The 16,434-nt window shown below is 43.7% G+C and overlaps 1 protein-coding gene across 4 annotated transcripts in view; it reads left to right on the top strand.

Annotated features, from left to right (window-relative positions):
* Window positions 1-15,750, top strand: part of CLTC (clathrin heavy chain) — a 104,108-nt gene extending 88,358 nt beyond the window's left edge. For all 4 annotated transcript variants that reach the window (XM_040336942.1, XM_040336943.1, XM_040336944.1 and 1 more), the window contains 2 exons: window positions 1,794-1,869; window positions 14,500-15,750. In XM_040336942.1, coding sequence (XP_040192876.1) covers window positions 1,794-1,869; window positions 14,500-14,627 — 204 coding nt within the window. In that variant the 3' untranslated portion in view covers window positions 14,628-15,750. The remainder of the gene's footprint in view (window positions 1-1,793; window positions 1,870-14,499) is intronic.
* Window positions 15,751-16,434: the final 684 nt, after the last annotated feature.

Raw genomic sequence — 16,434 nt, 5'->3', positions numbered from 1 at the left:
ATAAACCCCTGACAGCTACGCTGTTATGTGCCACTCAGAGGATGAATGCCTGGGAAATATTGGGAAAGCCTGCTGAAAGTGAACTTGCATTTCAAAGCAAGGCAAAAATAAATAAATTCTAGGCTCCAGACCTACCAAAACAAGGGGCTCACTGAAAGACCTAGAAGTATTTTAGTTTAGATTGTGATGCTGCTGCAATAGAAATTGTAAATAAACCCACAGGTGCTTTTGCTCTAGCAAGAGTATCTATTCCTCATGAACAGGTGGGGTATACTTTTAGTCTGTAAATAAATCCTATGCATTTGTATATAGTATTTATTTGTAATCTGTGCAGTCTTGCACCTTTTTTTTATCTAGACAAAAAAAGTAAAATGTTAGATATCCCTCACAATGTGCAATTTTTCTTAAACTGTGCAGACTACAAACATATATGTTTGGAAGGGGCACAGGTGCTGGATTGCCAGCACATAGGTGCCCAGGGATGAAGGCACTCATTGGTGACAAAAAAAATAGTTTAGTTTTTTATTTATTTTGTAATAAGACGTGTCTTTTGTGTGCATGGAAGATCTTTTCAGGCTTTTCTTTATACCCTTCAAACTAATGGAAACATCTGGTTTCATAGTGTTTACTGAGACAATATGCTTGTCATGCATTTGAGCATGTTGTGTGTTTGAATTTCTGCTGCATAATCTTATGCTTGTGTCCTTCTGGGCCTTTTTTGTCCATGCTGGATCAAGTGGTATATGCATGCTGTAGTGTGATTTAAAATATCAAGATAACTTCTTGTTATGATTTATCATTAACCCTACTAACCTGTCAGCAGTTTGGTAGAACGCTTTGCCTGCATAAGGTTGTAGGAACACGCACACAAATTGTTTAGGTGGTGTCTTCCAGAATTCTTCCTCCTCATATTTTGGAGACAAAGTGGACATTGGTCAACTGAAAATGAAGATAAAGTACTATCGTAAATCATGGCACCTTTACCTGCCTCATTCTTGCAGACCTCTCAGGACGAGGCTCAATGAGGCTTCTAGCTATTAGAGTGAATTCTTCTCTGGCGCATTCTGCTGAGTTAGGTTTATATCGAGCATCGAAAGTGGAGAACACATGAGGCATAATCAGACAGAATGAAGAATTTGGCTTTGGACTGAGGTCAGGGTGAACTTTTTGCCAATTTCTTTTTTGTTTATAGGATCATGTTGGTCTGTAAAATCTTAACATTTGTCATTGTTTTGTTGTGACTGAAACCATTAACCAAATTGTACAGTGTGCGAGAACTGCTTGCATGCCAGTTCAGTTTTCTGATTTTCCTTACTGAGGAGCAGGTGTATGGAAATATATATAGATTGACCTTGACACTAGATCACTTGGTTTATAGAACAGATCTACAGGTGAATATTTTCAACTGCTGGTCTTCAGTTGCGTATTTTGTTACAAAACAATCCAGCCAGTGATGCACTTATACATTAGACTTGTATATCCAAAACCTTAAGGACCTAAAAGAATGTCAAAGGACCCCCTACTGTCATTCTCTTGGTGGTACTTTATTTTATATTTATTAGTAAATGACATTGGTAAGTTTCCCAGTTGTACATGAACATATTTAATTATTGCGGTTACTAAATACTGGCAATTACTACCTTGTATGGCAGCATATTGTAGTGGTTGTGTAACCTCCATGAGAGAGGAATTTTAAGGCTTTTCCACATTTTACTGGTCATTCATATAGGAGTCAGTGAGGCTTGGTAACCATTGGGAATCTAACCATTTTTATTGTAATTTTATTTTTTTAGGTTGACAAGCTGGATGCCTCTGAATCTCTCAGAAAAGAGGAGGAGCAAGCAACGGAGACACAGCCAATTGTTTATGGTAATTCTCGTGGGGGTTTTTTGTTTTGTTTTTTTAACTGTAACCTATGGGCTCTTTGTGTCCAACATTGACTGAAATCAGTTTGTTGCAAATAGGGTTTAATGTAGGCAAAATAGTTGAATCTCTTGGTAGCAGAGATTTAATCCCCCCCCCCCATACATCTTTAGGCTTATTTGGGGTACATTTGATCAAATCTTTCTCGTAACCAAACTCCTAATTTTCGAATGCGTCTTGTTTAACCCCCAACGCCGATACCTCTCGGCCCTTTAAGAGGTTTCTGATGGAAGGTGGCGTGGGGTCAATCTCAAAGATCTGGAGCTTTGTCAGCCACCGGTAGCTGTCAGGAGTATGCGCTCTTGACACAGCTCTGTTTATATTCTGGTACGCATATATGTGGGCACTCTGTGTTAAGGCCCACCTGCCGAGAGGCCGCATATATGTGTACTACCGGCGCACAAAGGGGTTAAGAAAAAAAAGCAGTAGGCATGTTTTATATGGGGGCAGTGGTCCAGTCCTACCAGGAGGATATAATTGAGGATGCACGCATTTAGGATGCTGCAAAATCAGTGTGTAGTCATAACTGGTGAGGTGTGTGTTTTTTGTGTTTGTTTTTAATTTTATTTAACCCCTGCAGCTGTGATCTTCTGGTGCTGTGGGCGTCACTTGACCTGTCACAGGCACTTGACAAAAGTGCTGACTATGCTTTGCTCGCATTTTCTGCACCCCTGCTGTATTCATAAAGCTGTACTATCGCTTCTCACATTTATAGAGCACTTTTTTGGGGAAGTGATGGTACAGTGTTTTTATTTTTTAAATGGAACAGAGAAACTATATACCTGTGATCACTTCCCAATAGCTTGTACATGTATTTAATCAGGTGCTAAAGGGGTGTGACCACATAGTAACACTACAAATTCCAGATGGACCCTCTGCACACTGCTATACAAGCTTAACAGGACTATGCAATGAAAAACAGGAATTTTTAGTTCACACATGCAATACATGTATAAGCTAGTCAACTGCATCAAAGTAATCCTTCTTATGGCCATTCCTCTACACTGCTTTACAGACTTGATTTAAATCCAATCCAATCTATTTAACCACTTCTCTACTTTGGGTGTTTTTCAGATTTGGTGTTTACAAGACTAAAACAGTTTTTTTTGCTAGAAAATTACTCAAAACCCCCAAACATTATATATTTTTTTTCTAATACCCTATAGAATAAAATGGCGATCATTGCAATACTTTTTGTCACACCATATTTGCGCAGCGGTCCTACAAGCGCACTTTTTTTTGGAAAAAAAATCACTTTTTTTAATTAAAAAATAAGACCGCAATAAATTTGGCCCAATTTTTTTATGTATTGTGAAAGATAATGTTACGCCGAGTAAAATGATACCCAACATGTCACGCTTACAAATTGCGCCCGCTCGTGGCATGGCGTCAAACTTTTACCCTTAAAAATCTCGATAGGCGACGTTTAAAAAATTCTACAGGTTGCATTTTTTGAGTTACAGAGGAGGCCTAGGGCTAGAATTATTGCTCTCGCTCTAACGATCGCGGCGATACCTCACTTGTGTCATTTGAACACCGTTTTCATATACGGGCACTACTCGCGTATGCGTTCGCTTCTGCGCGCAAGCTCGTCGGGACAGGGCGCTTTAAAAAAAAAAAAAATTTCTTATTTTTTTTTTTAATTTATTTTATTATTTTTTACACTGAAATAATAAAAAAAAAAAAATGATCACTTTTATTCCTATTACAAGGAATGTAAACATCCCTTGTAATAGAAAAAAAGCATGACAGGTCCTCTTAAATATGAGATCTGGGGTCAAAAAGACCTCAGAGCTCATATTTAGACTAAAATGCAAAAAAAAAAAAAAAAAAAAAAAAGAATTTGAAAATGTCATTTTTTTAAATGACAAAAAAAAAAATGTTTCTTTAAGAGGCTGGGCGGGACTGACGTTTTGACGTCACTTCCGCCCAGCAGAGCTATGGGGATGGGTGAAGGAGATTTTTCCTTCAGTCTCGTCCCCGCTCAGCTGCCGAACGGTCCAGATCTCCTCCGCCGCTACCGATGGCTCCGGTAAGCAGCGGAGGGCGCGGAAGAGCGGCGGGAAGGGGGGGCCCTCTCCTGCCGCCGATAACGGCGATCTTGCGGCGAATGCGCCGCGGAGACCGCCGTTATCGTTAACAGAACCGCTGACACTAAAGATTGATACCTCGGTTGTGGCAGCAGCTGCTGCCGTTACCGAGATATCAATCTTTAAAGTGTGGACGCATATATGCGTACAGCGGTCTGGAAGTGGTTAAATCGCTAGTAAAAAGGCTTGATTTAAATCAACCGGATTTTTAAATCATAATTTTTAAAGAGCAACTGTCATCTTTGCCCCACAGCGGCTCCTCCTCTGACCCGCTGTTGACTTACTGACAGTCCCATTCACAAAATGGGATGGCTGCTGATGCGGCAGTGACACAACAAGGTGAGGGAAGGGGCAACAACAGGTGAGTGGATGCCCACTAACAGGCGCTGGCATGATGAATCTGAAATGACAGGTGCTCTTTAAGTGTAAGGACTCATTCTTGCTGGTAGTTAGAATCTTTAATATTTGCAAACAAAATTTAAGGTTTCCTATATAGAATAATAAGCTGTCAGGTTAGTAAAAGCGGAAAAAATAACTGATTCAATCATACAGTTTGTAGTATACATAGATTTGCAAAACAATGGGATAAAGGAATATTCCTGAACTTTGTTTTATCCTACCATTACATTGACATTGTGTGACTGGATCAATGCAGTGAATGTTATGTCAGCTTGTATTCTTTGAATGAGTTAACCAAAAATTTAAATATTGCAAAATATACAGCCTCATGCTACATAACTAACTAAAAAAAAAACAAAAAAAAAAACAGGGCCAGTGCATTCTGGAACAGCAATGTTACTGCTGTAAAGGCGCCTGTTGCGGCTAAACGTGTGTTAGCGGTTAAGTGTTTTTAAGCTGTAGTAATTGGATTTGGGAGCAGAAAATAGAGAGCAGAGAAACACTGCTAAATGCTAATGCAGCTAAACGTGCATTAAGTTCAATGCGAAGCACTTCTAAAAGTGTGTTTTTACAGCCATTTTTTTTTCTGGCGTCGGTACTGGCTTTGCTGCTGGTTTTTGAAAATGCCCTGTGTGCATGAGGCCAGTAAATGGTTGTATAGTGTAAAGGCACAAGGTTTTTTACCTTTATGGATTCTATACAATTTGGCACTGCGTCTTTTTAACTGACAATTGCGCGGTCATGCAATGCTGTACCCAAATGAAATTTGGGTCCTTTTCCCCACAAATGGAGCTTTCTTTTGGTGGTATTTGATCACCTCTGCGGTTAATTTTTTTGCGCTGCAAACAAAAATGTGTATGTTTTGAAAAAATAAATAAAAAAAACTATGTTTTTTACTTTTTGCCATAATAAATACCCCCCACTTAAATAAAAAAAAAAATACTAGTAATGGCTGTGATCTGCCATTTTTATCGGTATTGCGGCAGGCAGATCAGACACTTTTGACACATTTTTGGTGCCATTGACATTTTATAGAGCGATCAGTGCTATAAATATGCACTGATTACTCTATAAATGTCACTGGCCGGCAAGGGGTTAACACTATGGGACGCTCAAGGGGGTTAATTGTGTGTTCCCTCACTGTGTTCTCTCTGTGTGGGGATGGGACTGACTAGGAGAGATGACAGATCGTTGTTCCTACTTTTTAGAAACGCACGATCTGTCTCCTCTACTATGACAGCATAGGGATTTGTGTAGTTTACACACACAAATCCCCGTGCTGGCTCTCGTGCCTGCGATTGCGCGCCCTCTGGTGGCTCTCCTGGGGCGAAAACACACACACACACACACACACATATATAGTCATGGCCGAAATTGTTGGCACCCCAGAAATTCTTCCAGAAAAGTATTGCAGTAACACATGTTTTGCTATACACATGTTTATTCCCTTTGTGTGTATTGGAACAAAACAAAAAAGGGAGGAAAAAAAGCAAATTGGACATAATGTCACACAACTCCAAAAATGGGCTGGTCAAAATTCTTGGCACCTTTTCAAAATTGTGGATGAAAAATAAGATTGTTTCAAGCATGTGATGCTCCTTTAAACTCACCTGGGGCAAGTAACAGGTGTGGGCAATATAAAAATCACACCTGAAAGCAGATAAAAAGGAGAGAAGTTCACTTAGTCTTTGCATTGTGTGTCTGTGTGTGCCACACCAAGCATGGACAACAGAAAGAGAAGAGAACTGTCTGAGGACTTGAGAACCAAAATTGTGGAAAAATATCAGCAATCTCAAGGTTACAAGTCCATCTCCAGAGATCTAGATTTGCCTTTGTCCACCGTGCGCAACATTATTGAGAAGTTTGCAACCCATGGCACTGTAGCTAATCTCTCCGGGCGTGGATGGAAAAGAAAAATTGATGAAAGGTTGCAATGCAGGATAGTCCAGATGGTGGATAAGCAGCCCCAAACAAGTTCCAAAGAAATTCAAGCTGTCCTGCAGGCTCAGGGCGCATCAGTATCAGCGCCAACTATCCGTCGACATTTGAATGAAATGAAACGCTATGACAGGAGACCCAGGAGGACCCCACTGCTGACACAGAGACAAAAAAAAGTAAGACTACAGTTTGCCAAAATGTACTTGAGTAAGCCAAACTCCTTCTGGGAAAATGTCTTGTGGACAGATGAGACCAAGATGGAGCTTTTTGGTAAAGCACATCATTCTACTGTTTACCGAAAACGGAATGAGGCCTACAAAGAAAAGAACACAGTACCTACAGTGAAATATGGTGGAGGTTCAATGATGTTTTGGGGTTGTTTTGCTGCCTCTGGCACTGGGTGCCTTAAATGTGTGCAAGGCATCATGAAATCTGAGGATTACCAAAGGATTTTGGGTCGCACTGTAGAGCCCAGTGTCAGAAAGCTGGGTTTGCGTCCGAGATCTTGGGTCTTCCAGCAGGACAATGACCCCAAACATACGTCAAAAAGCACCCAGAAATGGATGGCAACAAAGCGCTGTAGAGTTCTAAAGTGGCCAGCAATGTGTCCAGATATAAATCCCATTGATCACCTGTGGAAAGATCTTAAAATTGCTGTTGGGAAAATAAGAGAGACCTGGAGCAGTTTGCAAAGGAAGAGTGGTCCAAAATAAGCTTATTCTTATTGATGGTTATAGGAAGCGATTGATTTCAGTTATTTTTTCCAAAGGGTGTGCAACCAAATGTTAACCAGTTAAGCCCCGGACCAATATGCAGCCTAAAGACCCAAGGTGTTTTTACAGTTCGGGACTGCGTCGCTTTAACAGACAATTGCGCGGTCGTGCGACGTGGCTCCCAAACAAAATTGGCGTCCTTTTTTCCCCACAAATAGAGCTTTCTTTTGGTGGTATTTGATCACATCTGCGGTTTTTAGTTTTTGCGCTATAAACAAAAATAGAGCGACAATTTTGAAAAAAATGCAATTTCTCTTATCGTCCATGGACGGACACAGCTCCTTAAATCTTGACAAGTGGGTTATGTTCCCTGTTTACAGGAGAGGACTAGGCAGAAACATGTTAAATAGTTAAATACATGTTACATTAACAGAGTTGAACAGCCCCGCCCAGGGGGCGGTCCCTCCAGACATAACCCTCCTCACTGCAGCTTGCAGCCTCAGTTTCGTTCTGCCTAGCAAAGGAGAAGGACGTATGGCTCCCTTTGGGCCCAGCGCCCTGAGGAGAAATTTTATTTTATTTTACTTTACTTTTTCTTGAAGAATCTTCTTTCAACTGTTGGCTGAGAGACAGGCTGGATATTATAGATCCTTGTAGTCTACTCAGTCCGACCAGCAAGCGTGGGCACACCTTTGCAAAGAGGCTTGGTCTGCCACGCCATACCTCATGACTCCTGAGGTGGCCGGTGAGCTTTGCTCCGAGGTCCACATATGACTGAGCTGTGGTGTTGTCTCAATCACAGTGGACCGGGCCGACAGCTACCTCCATTGCGGTTGTAGGTCTGTCAGGAATGCGTCAGCGAGTCCTCGCTCGGACGGGTAAGTACAGTCCCTCCTGCTTCGGTGGGTTGGTACGGCTGGGCATTCCTGGGGTTCGGGGGTCCCTTCCCCTTGCTTCCCTGCTCCTTTCCCTTGCTGCATTGCTAACATTGCCGCTGTCAGGGGGGAGGGGGCCTTCCTGAGGGGACTGTTATCTGGCCTGTGTTTTTTCTTTTTTGTATTGGGCTTTCCTGTGAGGTAAAAAGCCCTGTGATGAGCACAGATGTTTATGATTATACTTCAGCAGACGCTGACTGATTGGTGACACCTGTAATGGTTTTGCTTTTTATGCTGTATCTGTGTCTTATCCTTAAATAAAACAGCCCTATGAGGCTTTTCCTGTTTAAACACAGGTCCCTGCAAAAGTTACCTCACGGTTCTTTTCCTCACAGGCAGCGCTGTGCAGTCTCCTCCTGAGGGAGTCCCCTGGTTACCCCTGGTCAGCGCAGCAAGTGGGTGAGAGGCCCTGAATAGGGCTCTAGGAGCTTTTGTCTATTTGTATGGACAGGTGTGCATATTATAATACACACTATATGTAAATATTGGAGTCAGTATCTGGGTCCTTCCCCACATGCTGGTGGTGGCAGCAGGTGTTAGCACCTGTGATTCCCACAGAGTTTTTATTGTTAGTCCTGGACACAGTTTGTGCCAGGGTGGGGGTGGACTGCGGGCGGGCGGTAAAAGAGTGCCCCCTTCCCCCGTTATCCCCTGGGGAATGCTCTGTTTGGAGCCATGGACCAGGTACCTAGTTAAAAAAAAAAGGCAGAATAAGGCATTTATGGGTGCGCTTTTTACTGCTGCAAGGGACTCTCCTAAGCTGCATAGTGCAGCTGGGTTTCCGCTGAGGGCTCGGTCTTTTTTGGATCACACAAATCAGACCGCTGTGTAGGTTTTTTCCTTCTGTGCCCTTCTTTGATAATTTCTGAGATGCGGAATGAGAAAAGCCACTGAGGGCTTTTGTAGTCCCTCACCGCCGGGCGGGAACCCCTACTTGTATGGATCTGACTGATAGAAGATCCGAAGTACTGACCCGTTCCATGTTTACCATGCTGGGGTCTGGCTTGCGGCCTATTGTGGCCACTACACTGGGGTCTCAGTGGTCGCTGGCGCTATTTTTTTGGGAGATTTTTCAATTACATTGAAAACTCCCATTGGCGCCCATTTTGTTGTAGCCACGCTATGGCGCAGCTTACATTGTGCTGGCCTTTTTCCTGTGGCCGCGTTCTGAACGCTCGGCGGCCATCTTGGAGTAGTCCTGACCCCTAGTGCTGTATACAACTCACAGAGTGAGCATTTTGCACCAGACAGTGGAGGAGCACCGACTCTCTCCTGAGGTTATTAGCCTAGCGGACCAGCTGGTCCAGGGCCTCATATAGGTCTGTGATGCTTCATTGAATGCTGCGCCCTTGTTATCCAGGGCGTCTGTTTCAGAATGGTTTTATGCACACGGTGGTGTAGTGCTTAACTCCATTACTTGGCAGCAAAAGAGTCATTGGTTCGAATCTGCACACTGACGCCAATCTGCACACTGACGCCAATCTGCCTGGAGCTTGCATTGTCGCTCCCTGTGTCTGTGTGGGTTTCCTCCGGGTACTCCGGTTTCCTCCAAAGACATGTGTGCATACACCTACATAATATACATACACACTATGTGTGTGTATTATTTAGGGGCAACCCTCCCAGGCCGTCAAAGGCCCAGCTGGGGGACTAATCTGTCCCTGGGTGCATAAGCCGATCACGCCGGCACCCAAATCCTGCCAATGTATATAGCCTTCCCTCCCTGTCTCTAGGTGGGAGGGGCGGCTTGCAGGTTCACAATTCAGTGAAACCTCCCTGCTCTCCGACTAGTGGGTCTGCGAGGTGGTCTCTTCGGAGTACTAGATAGGGTTTCCTCCTATCCACAGAACAAAGTTCTGTCCTTGTGTCTTCCCCTCCCGGCACGTCGGTCTGCCTTGGGCAGTGTGGGATTTGCTAAGCTGCAAGGTAATTTTACCTTTCCTGCAGGACGAGAGTTTTGGGGTTTTCTATGGGCCTCAGGCCCTAAATACCTTTGTGAACGTTGGGTAGTTCCGCATGGAATCCATTTGTTCGGTGGTAGCTGCGCTTCATCCGGGGGATGTCCTGACGTCCTCGGACATCAGGGACGCATACATGCATGTCCCGTTTTGCACATGTCACAGTGTTTTTTTCTGTGCTTCGTGATGAGAGAAGGGTCTCTGTCAGCCTGTGGCCCTCCCTTTTGATCTGGCGTCAGCACCATGGGTTTTCAGCTAGGAGCTCGCACTTATTTGAATTTTGTTGGGACAGCGAGGCTTTGCCTCATTGGCTACTTTGACGACTTTCTTCTGAGAGCAGCTTCTGTCTCCGACCTAGTGGATGGGTTATTCCCATTCAGACCCTCCGAAGATTCGGGTGGATGTTAAACGTTTAGGCCAGAAAGTGTAGCTCAGTGGCAGCAAGCCTGCCCTACATGTGTGCGACCCAGGGTTCAAATTATGGGCATGCTAGGTTCCGACTCAGCGTTGGAGTATCTAGTGTTGATCCAGACTCCTCAGTGGCAAAGGTCCTTCTTCCCCTGGAGAAATTGCAGACTCTTCAGTCTGCGGAGAAGGTATTGGCATCACGCAATCGGTCTTCTCTCCGGGCGCCTGCTGGTTCAGGGTCTGTGGGTAGCCTCCTTCAAGGTGGTACTGTATGCCCAGTTCCACACCCTGGTTTTCCAGTGGAACTACTGTCCAGGTGGTAAAAATCTCTTGTCTCTGAAATCATTAGATTCCTGTGCGCCACCTAGTCAGAGTCTCTCTGAGTTGGTGACAGAGATTCCCGACTCTTCGGTCCGGGAAGTTGTTCCTTCCTTCCAGTGGTCGGTGTTTACGACGAATGCCAGCTCACGGGTTGTGAACCTGGAGGTTCACAAAACTGGGGGGTCCAGTCGGCCCTGAGTCGCTGGACTTGCGTGGACCTATGACCACACCTCCTTGAATGTGTCTGGTCTCGGTAGCTACCCAGGGTCGGGCCTGGCTAGTGCCTGGTGGAAGACCGCCTGGGAATACCAGGTGCCGTCTACTGTTCATTGTCCTACTATTTTAGGCGATCAGGCTATGCTTCTCCTTGTGGTCGACCAATCTGGTTTCAGCCGGACAACGCCACGGCCGTGGCTTCAGTCTACCATCAGGTATGCCGGCAGGCAGACTACTGGAGTCGCCAGATGCTGGACCAGGGCGACTGGTCTTTGTGCTTGGGGTGTTTCGGCTCCCTTGCAGGAGGTGAGCCTCACATGGCATGGATCTCCTGGCAGCTTGTCTCCGCCGCAAGGGTGTCAGTTAGTGGCCAGGTCTAGTGATCTTGTACAGACGCGTCAGTCGCGCTGGTGGCCCTGTGTTGTCTGTATCGGTGATTTTTTGCCATTCCTCCATGGTAGTTGCTTCCTCGGCCGCTCCACAGAGTGGATGCTGAGATCCCGATGATTCTAATCGCTCCAGATTAATCTCGGCGTCCTTGGTACGCTGATATCGGGCGCCTGGTAGCGGAGGCACCCTGGCGATTGCCAGGGCAGGAGGTTCCTGTCTCAAGGTCCCATACTTCCTCCTGTTGTACAGTCACTGACTTGCTTAACATGGTTATTGGAAGCCAGACTTTAGGTGACCAGGGTCTGTCTGACTCGGTCATCTCAACAGGGCACCGTAGTCTTCTTCCGGAGGATCTACCGTCGCACCTCTCTTGGTGCGAAGGGATGGAGTGACGTCCACGGGCGTACTTTCAATGTCCAGGGTCCTGCTGTTTTTAAAGCTTGGATTGGATCTAAAAATTGCTTAAAGCACCGTTTGGGGGCAGATTTCAGCCTTGGCTGTGTTCTTTTAGTGGCCTTTTTGCGGCCCGTTCCCTGGTGGGTCCCCTTTTTTTTTTTTTTTTTTTTGTGTGCAAGGGGTTTGTCATATACTTTCCCCTCTTGGCCCATCTCTTCCCCCATGAGTTTTGACTCTGGTGCTCTCGGTTCTTCAGGAACCTTCCTTTTGGAAACATCAGAGAGATTTTCTCTTGACACTATCTCAGAAGGTGGCCCCTTTAGTGGCCTTTACCTCTGTTAGAGGGGTTTCTGAGTTGGCGGTCTTGTCTTGCAAGCCGCCATGCTTGATCCCCCATAAGGATTAGGTGATGGTGCGCCCGCGACCTTCCCTTCTTCCGAAGGAGGTTTCGGCCTTTCATACTTTATGCGTGGTACGCGCTTTGCGGGTATACCAGCCTACTACGGCTCCATTTCGGAGCTTCTGACTCTCTTTTGTGTCGGTGTCTGGTCCACAAAAGGGCCTGGCGGTCTCGTCGACCACCATTTCTCGGTGGATCGGGCAGGCCGTCATACAGGCCTATGCTCCTAAGGGCGGGCCCCCCTTTCCGGTCACGGCACTTTCGACCAGGGCAATTGGTGCTTCCTGGGTTTTTTTTTTTTTTTTTCCCCGACATCATGCGTCGGTCTCACAGGTGTGCGAGGCGGCGATTTGCTCGTCCGTTCACGCTTTTTCCAGAATTTACATGGTTGCTGTGAGTGCATCTTATGATGTTTTTTTCAGCCGCTAGTTTTTGCCGGCGGCTGTTTAAAGTTGCACCTCCTCCGTTGAGGAGCTCTGCTTGTTTTGGGGTGAAGTTAAAATTGTTTTTACTGATATATTTCCCACCCCTCGTTTTTTGACACTGCTTGGGGACGTCCCACTTGTCAAGATTTAAGGAGCTGTGTCCGTCCATGGACGATAAGAGAAAATAGGATTTTTTGTACTCACCGTAAAATCCTTTTCTCTGAAGTCCATGGACGGACACAGCTCCCACCCCTCCTTTTTAGGTTTGTACTGCTTGTTACGAACTGAGGCTGCAAGCTGCAGTGAGGAGGGTTATGTCTGGAGGGACCGCCCCCTGGGCGGGGCTGTTCAACTCTGTTAATGTAACATGTATTTAACTATTTAACATGTTTCTGCCTAGTCCTCTCCTGTAAACAGGGAACATAACCCACTTGTCAAGATTTAAGGAGCTGTGTCCGTCCATGGACTTCAGAGAAAAGGATTTTACGGTGAGTACAAAAAATCCTATTATTTTTTACTTTTTGCTGTAATAAATATCCCCCAAAAACATATATAAAAACATTTTTTTTCCTCAGTTTAGGCCGATACGTATTCTTCTACCTATTTTTAGTAAAAAAAATCGCAATAAGCGTTTATCGATTGGTTTGCGCAAAATTTATAGCGTTTACAAAATAGGGGATAGTTTTATTGCATTTTTATTAATTTTTTTTTTTTTTACTACTAATGGCGGCGATCAGCGATTTTTTTCGTGACTGCGACATTATGGCGGACACTTCGGACAATTTTGACACATTTTTGGGACCATTGTCATTTTCACAGCAAAAAATGCATTTAAATTGCATTCTTTATTGTGAAAATGACAGTTGCAGTTTGGGAGTTAACCACAGGTGGCGCTGTAGGAGTTAGGGTGCACCTAGTATGTGTTTACAACTGTAGGGGGGTGTGGCTGTAGGAATGACGTCATCGATCGTGTCTTCCCTATAAAGGGAATGACGCGATCGATGCGCCGACACAGTGAAGCACGGGGAAGCCGTGTTTACACACGGCTCTCCCCGTTCTTCAGCTCCGGGGAGCGATCGCGACGGAGCGGCTATAAACAAATAGCCGCGCCGTGGTCCCGGATCGCTCCCCGAGCGGACCCGACCTCCGCATGTAGCGGGGGGGGTCCCGATCGGACCCCCCACCCGCTAATAGGCGAGGACGTACGTGTACGCCCATGTGCCTGTACGTGCCATATTGTGGACGTATATGTACATGCGGGGGTCGGGAACTGGTTAAGTTAAGGGTGCCAAGAATTTTAACCAGACCATTTTTGGAGTTTTGTGTGACGTTATGTCCAATTTGCTTTTTTTCCCAATACACACAAAGGGGTAATAAACATGTGTATAGCAAAACGTGTTACTGCAATACTTTTCTGTGAGAAATGCTTGATTTTCTAGAAAAAATTCTGGGGTGCCAACAATTTTGGCCATGACTGTGTGTGTGTGTGTGTGTGTGTGTGTGTGTGTGTGTATATATATATATATATATATATATATATATATATATATATATATATATATATGTATGTATGTATATTATAATATAATATATATTGCCCTGGAGAGCCATTTTGCCGCAGTATATCTGCGTGAGCCGGTCGGGAACTGGTTAAAGCAGAACTGAAGGCAAAACTTCTTTTTTTTTTTTTTTGCCATCTTTGTTTAATTTGGGAAATTGCCCTCTTCTGTCCCATAGCCAAAACAGGAAGTAAGGCAAAATCCCTCCAAAGTGAGGAAATCCCTGGTTGTCACCAGAACGCTTGTCCCCATTGGAAGACTTCTCGAAAATCTTAAAAGAATAAAGTGCTATCTGGGTTTTTTTTTTTTTTTTTTTTCCAAGCACAGCTGAAAGTAAAATTTTCACTAATAGAATATTTTTTCAGGAAATTGTTCTATTATCTTGACATATTAAAGACCTTTTTTTTTTTCTCTCTTTCTTCCTACAGGCCAGCCCCAGCTAATGCTGACCGCAGGACCCAGCGTCCCAGTACCACCCCAAGCGGCATTTGGTTACGGCTATACTGCACCACCTACATACGCGCAGCCCCAACCTGGATTTGGATACAGCATGTAAAACAAAGAGCTGCAACCTCTGAACCTGGGCTATTTTCTTAAAGAAATTCCACCGTCCTCCTTCCCCTTCTTGACCCATAGCAGGGAAGAGCTCCAAAATCCCTTTGTTTCATGAAGGACAGTTTTATTTTCTACAGCATATGGATCACACCACTTTAAATTCTTTTGTTCACATTCCATATTCTCCAAAATTATGATGATTATTTTGATGGGCATAGTACTTCAATGCTTTAAGTGGGCTTTCTATTTTTTTTATTTTTGTGTTTGTGGTTTTTCCTTTCTTTTACGGAGGACTGCTTGTAACCTCTCCAGTAACTGGGGATGCGTATGTCTAGGCTAGGTTTGGAAACCTTGGCTATTGCAGAGGTTAACACAATCCTCTGAACCCCTCACAGGACCTGCAATACATTCTAAAATATATCGTGTAGAAACACTGGCAGCAAAGGGGTTAACAAAGCTAACAGTCTATGTGAAGAATCTCTGATTTGCACTCTGTAGTGTTAGAAAAGTTAATATTGAATCTCTCAAAATTGATGTATGTAAGCAGCTTATGTACTGTCTTATCTAAATACATATATCTACTTGTATATTCTGAAGAAAAAAAAAAGTTTCTATTTCCACATGCAAGACTGCCGATGACAAAAGAACACTAATCTCTATGTTCTATTCCAGTTTTGTTGTGCAGCTCATAAAACTATTAATTTTAGCAACATACAAAACAACGTTGCATAAAGAGAAAAAAAGTTGCGTAAGGGAATATTCATTTGCGCATATAGATAATGCTAGTGTGTGTAGCTCACTCCATGATAAACAGATGGCCCTATGTTGTGCTGTATCCTGTGCTTTTTTTTGTGGGACCATTTCATTCAGGAACGAAGAAGGCACCATGATTCCAGTCTGTGTACTACCCTTCTCCTATTCCCTGAGGTTTATGTATGTTGGATATTGTGGTGTTCTTAGGTCACTGTTTTGAGTGTACAGAGGAGAGAATTTAAGCAACAACATAAAAAAAAAAATTAAATGCTGTTCGGTTTTGTTTGTGCAATTTGAGATGACAGATTTAAAGAAAAAAAATAAAAATAAAACATGAAATAAAAATACTGAACTGTGGACATATTATACAATATCAGTGGTGATGTATTTTTATTTATTTATGTCAACTGTAACATCCTTATTTTTTTTCACTCCCAAAATAGTCCTCTTATTTCAGTGTCGCGCATTGGTATAAACGTGACAACTATTCAGCAACATAGAGGATTTATTTCATTCTGCTGCCTTTATTTAAAGTGAACCTGTGCCCAGACTAGGCACACTAAAATCTTTACATATTCCAAACATTAAAGGGTCACTAAAGGAAACATTTTTTTTTTTGCTGAAATGACTGTTTACAGGGTATAGAGACATAACAGTTAACTGATTCCTTTTAAAAATGAAGAAAAATAGATTAAATTCTATCATATAATGTGCCTCTAGTTTCCCTTTCGCTTTTAAACTGATTTCATGTTTATGTGAAGTAAAGAGACCCACAGAACAAGAACAAACAAATCCAGGGCAGTGTTTTGTTTTTAAAATGAATCTGATTGGTTCTGAGGAGTTTTAGACACACAGCTTAGACCACAGTGAGAAGCTCCCATGAGAAATTTACTATGGAGCCAGAGAACCAGGAAGTGAGGATTTCAGCAAAGGATTACAGCTGCTTCAAAGCAAAAACAGACAATGAGGACATGAAATCAAGACTGCTATAAGGTAAAGCAAGCTATTTAGCCCCAAATTTTTTTTTTTGTTTAGTGATCCTTTAAGGACCGGTT

This window comes from Rana temporaria, chromosome 2 (assembly GCF_905171775.1).
Source record: "Rana temporaria chromosome 2, aRanTem1.1, whole genome shotgun sequence".
In the NCBI taxonomy this organism is placed as follows: domain Eukaryota; kingdom Metazoa; phylum Chordata; class Amphibia; order Anura; family Ranidae; genus Rana; species Rana temporaria.
Note: the sequence above shows the minus strand (reverse complement) of the source record. Positions and strands in the feature narration are given on the sequence as shown.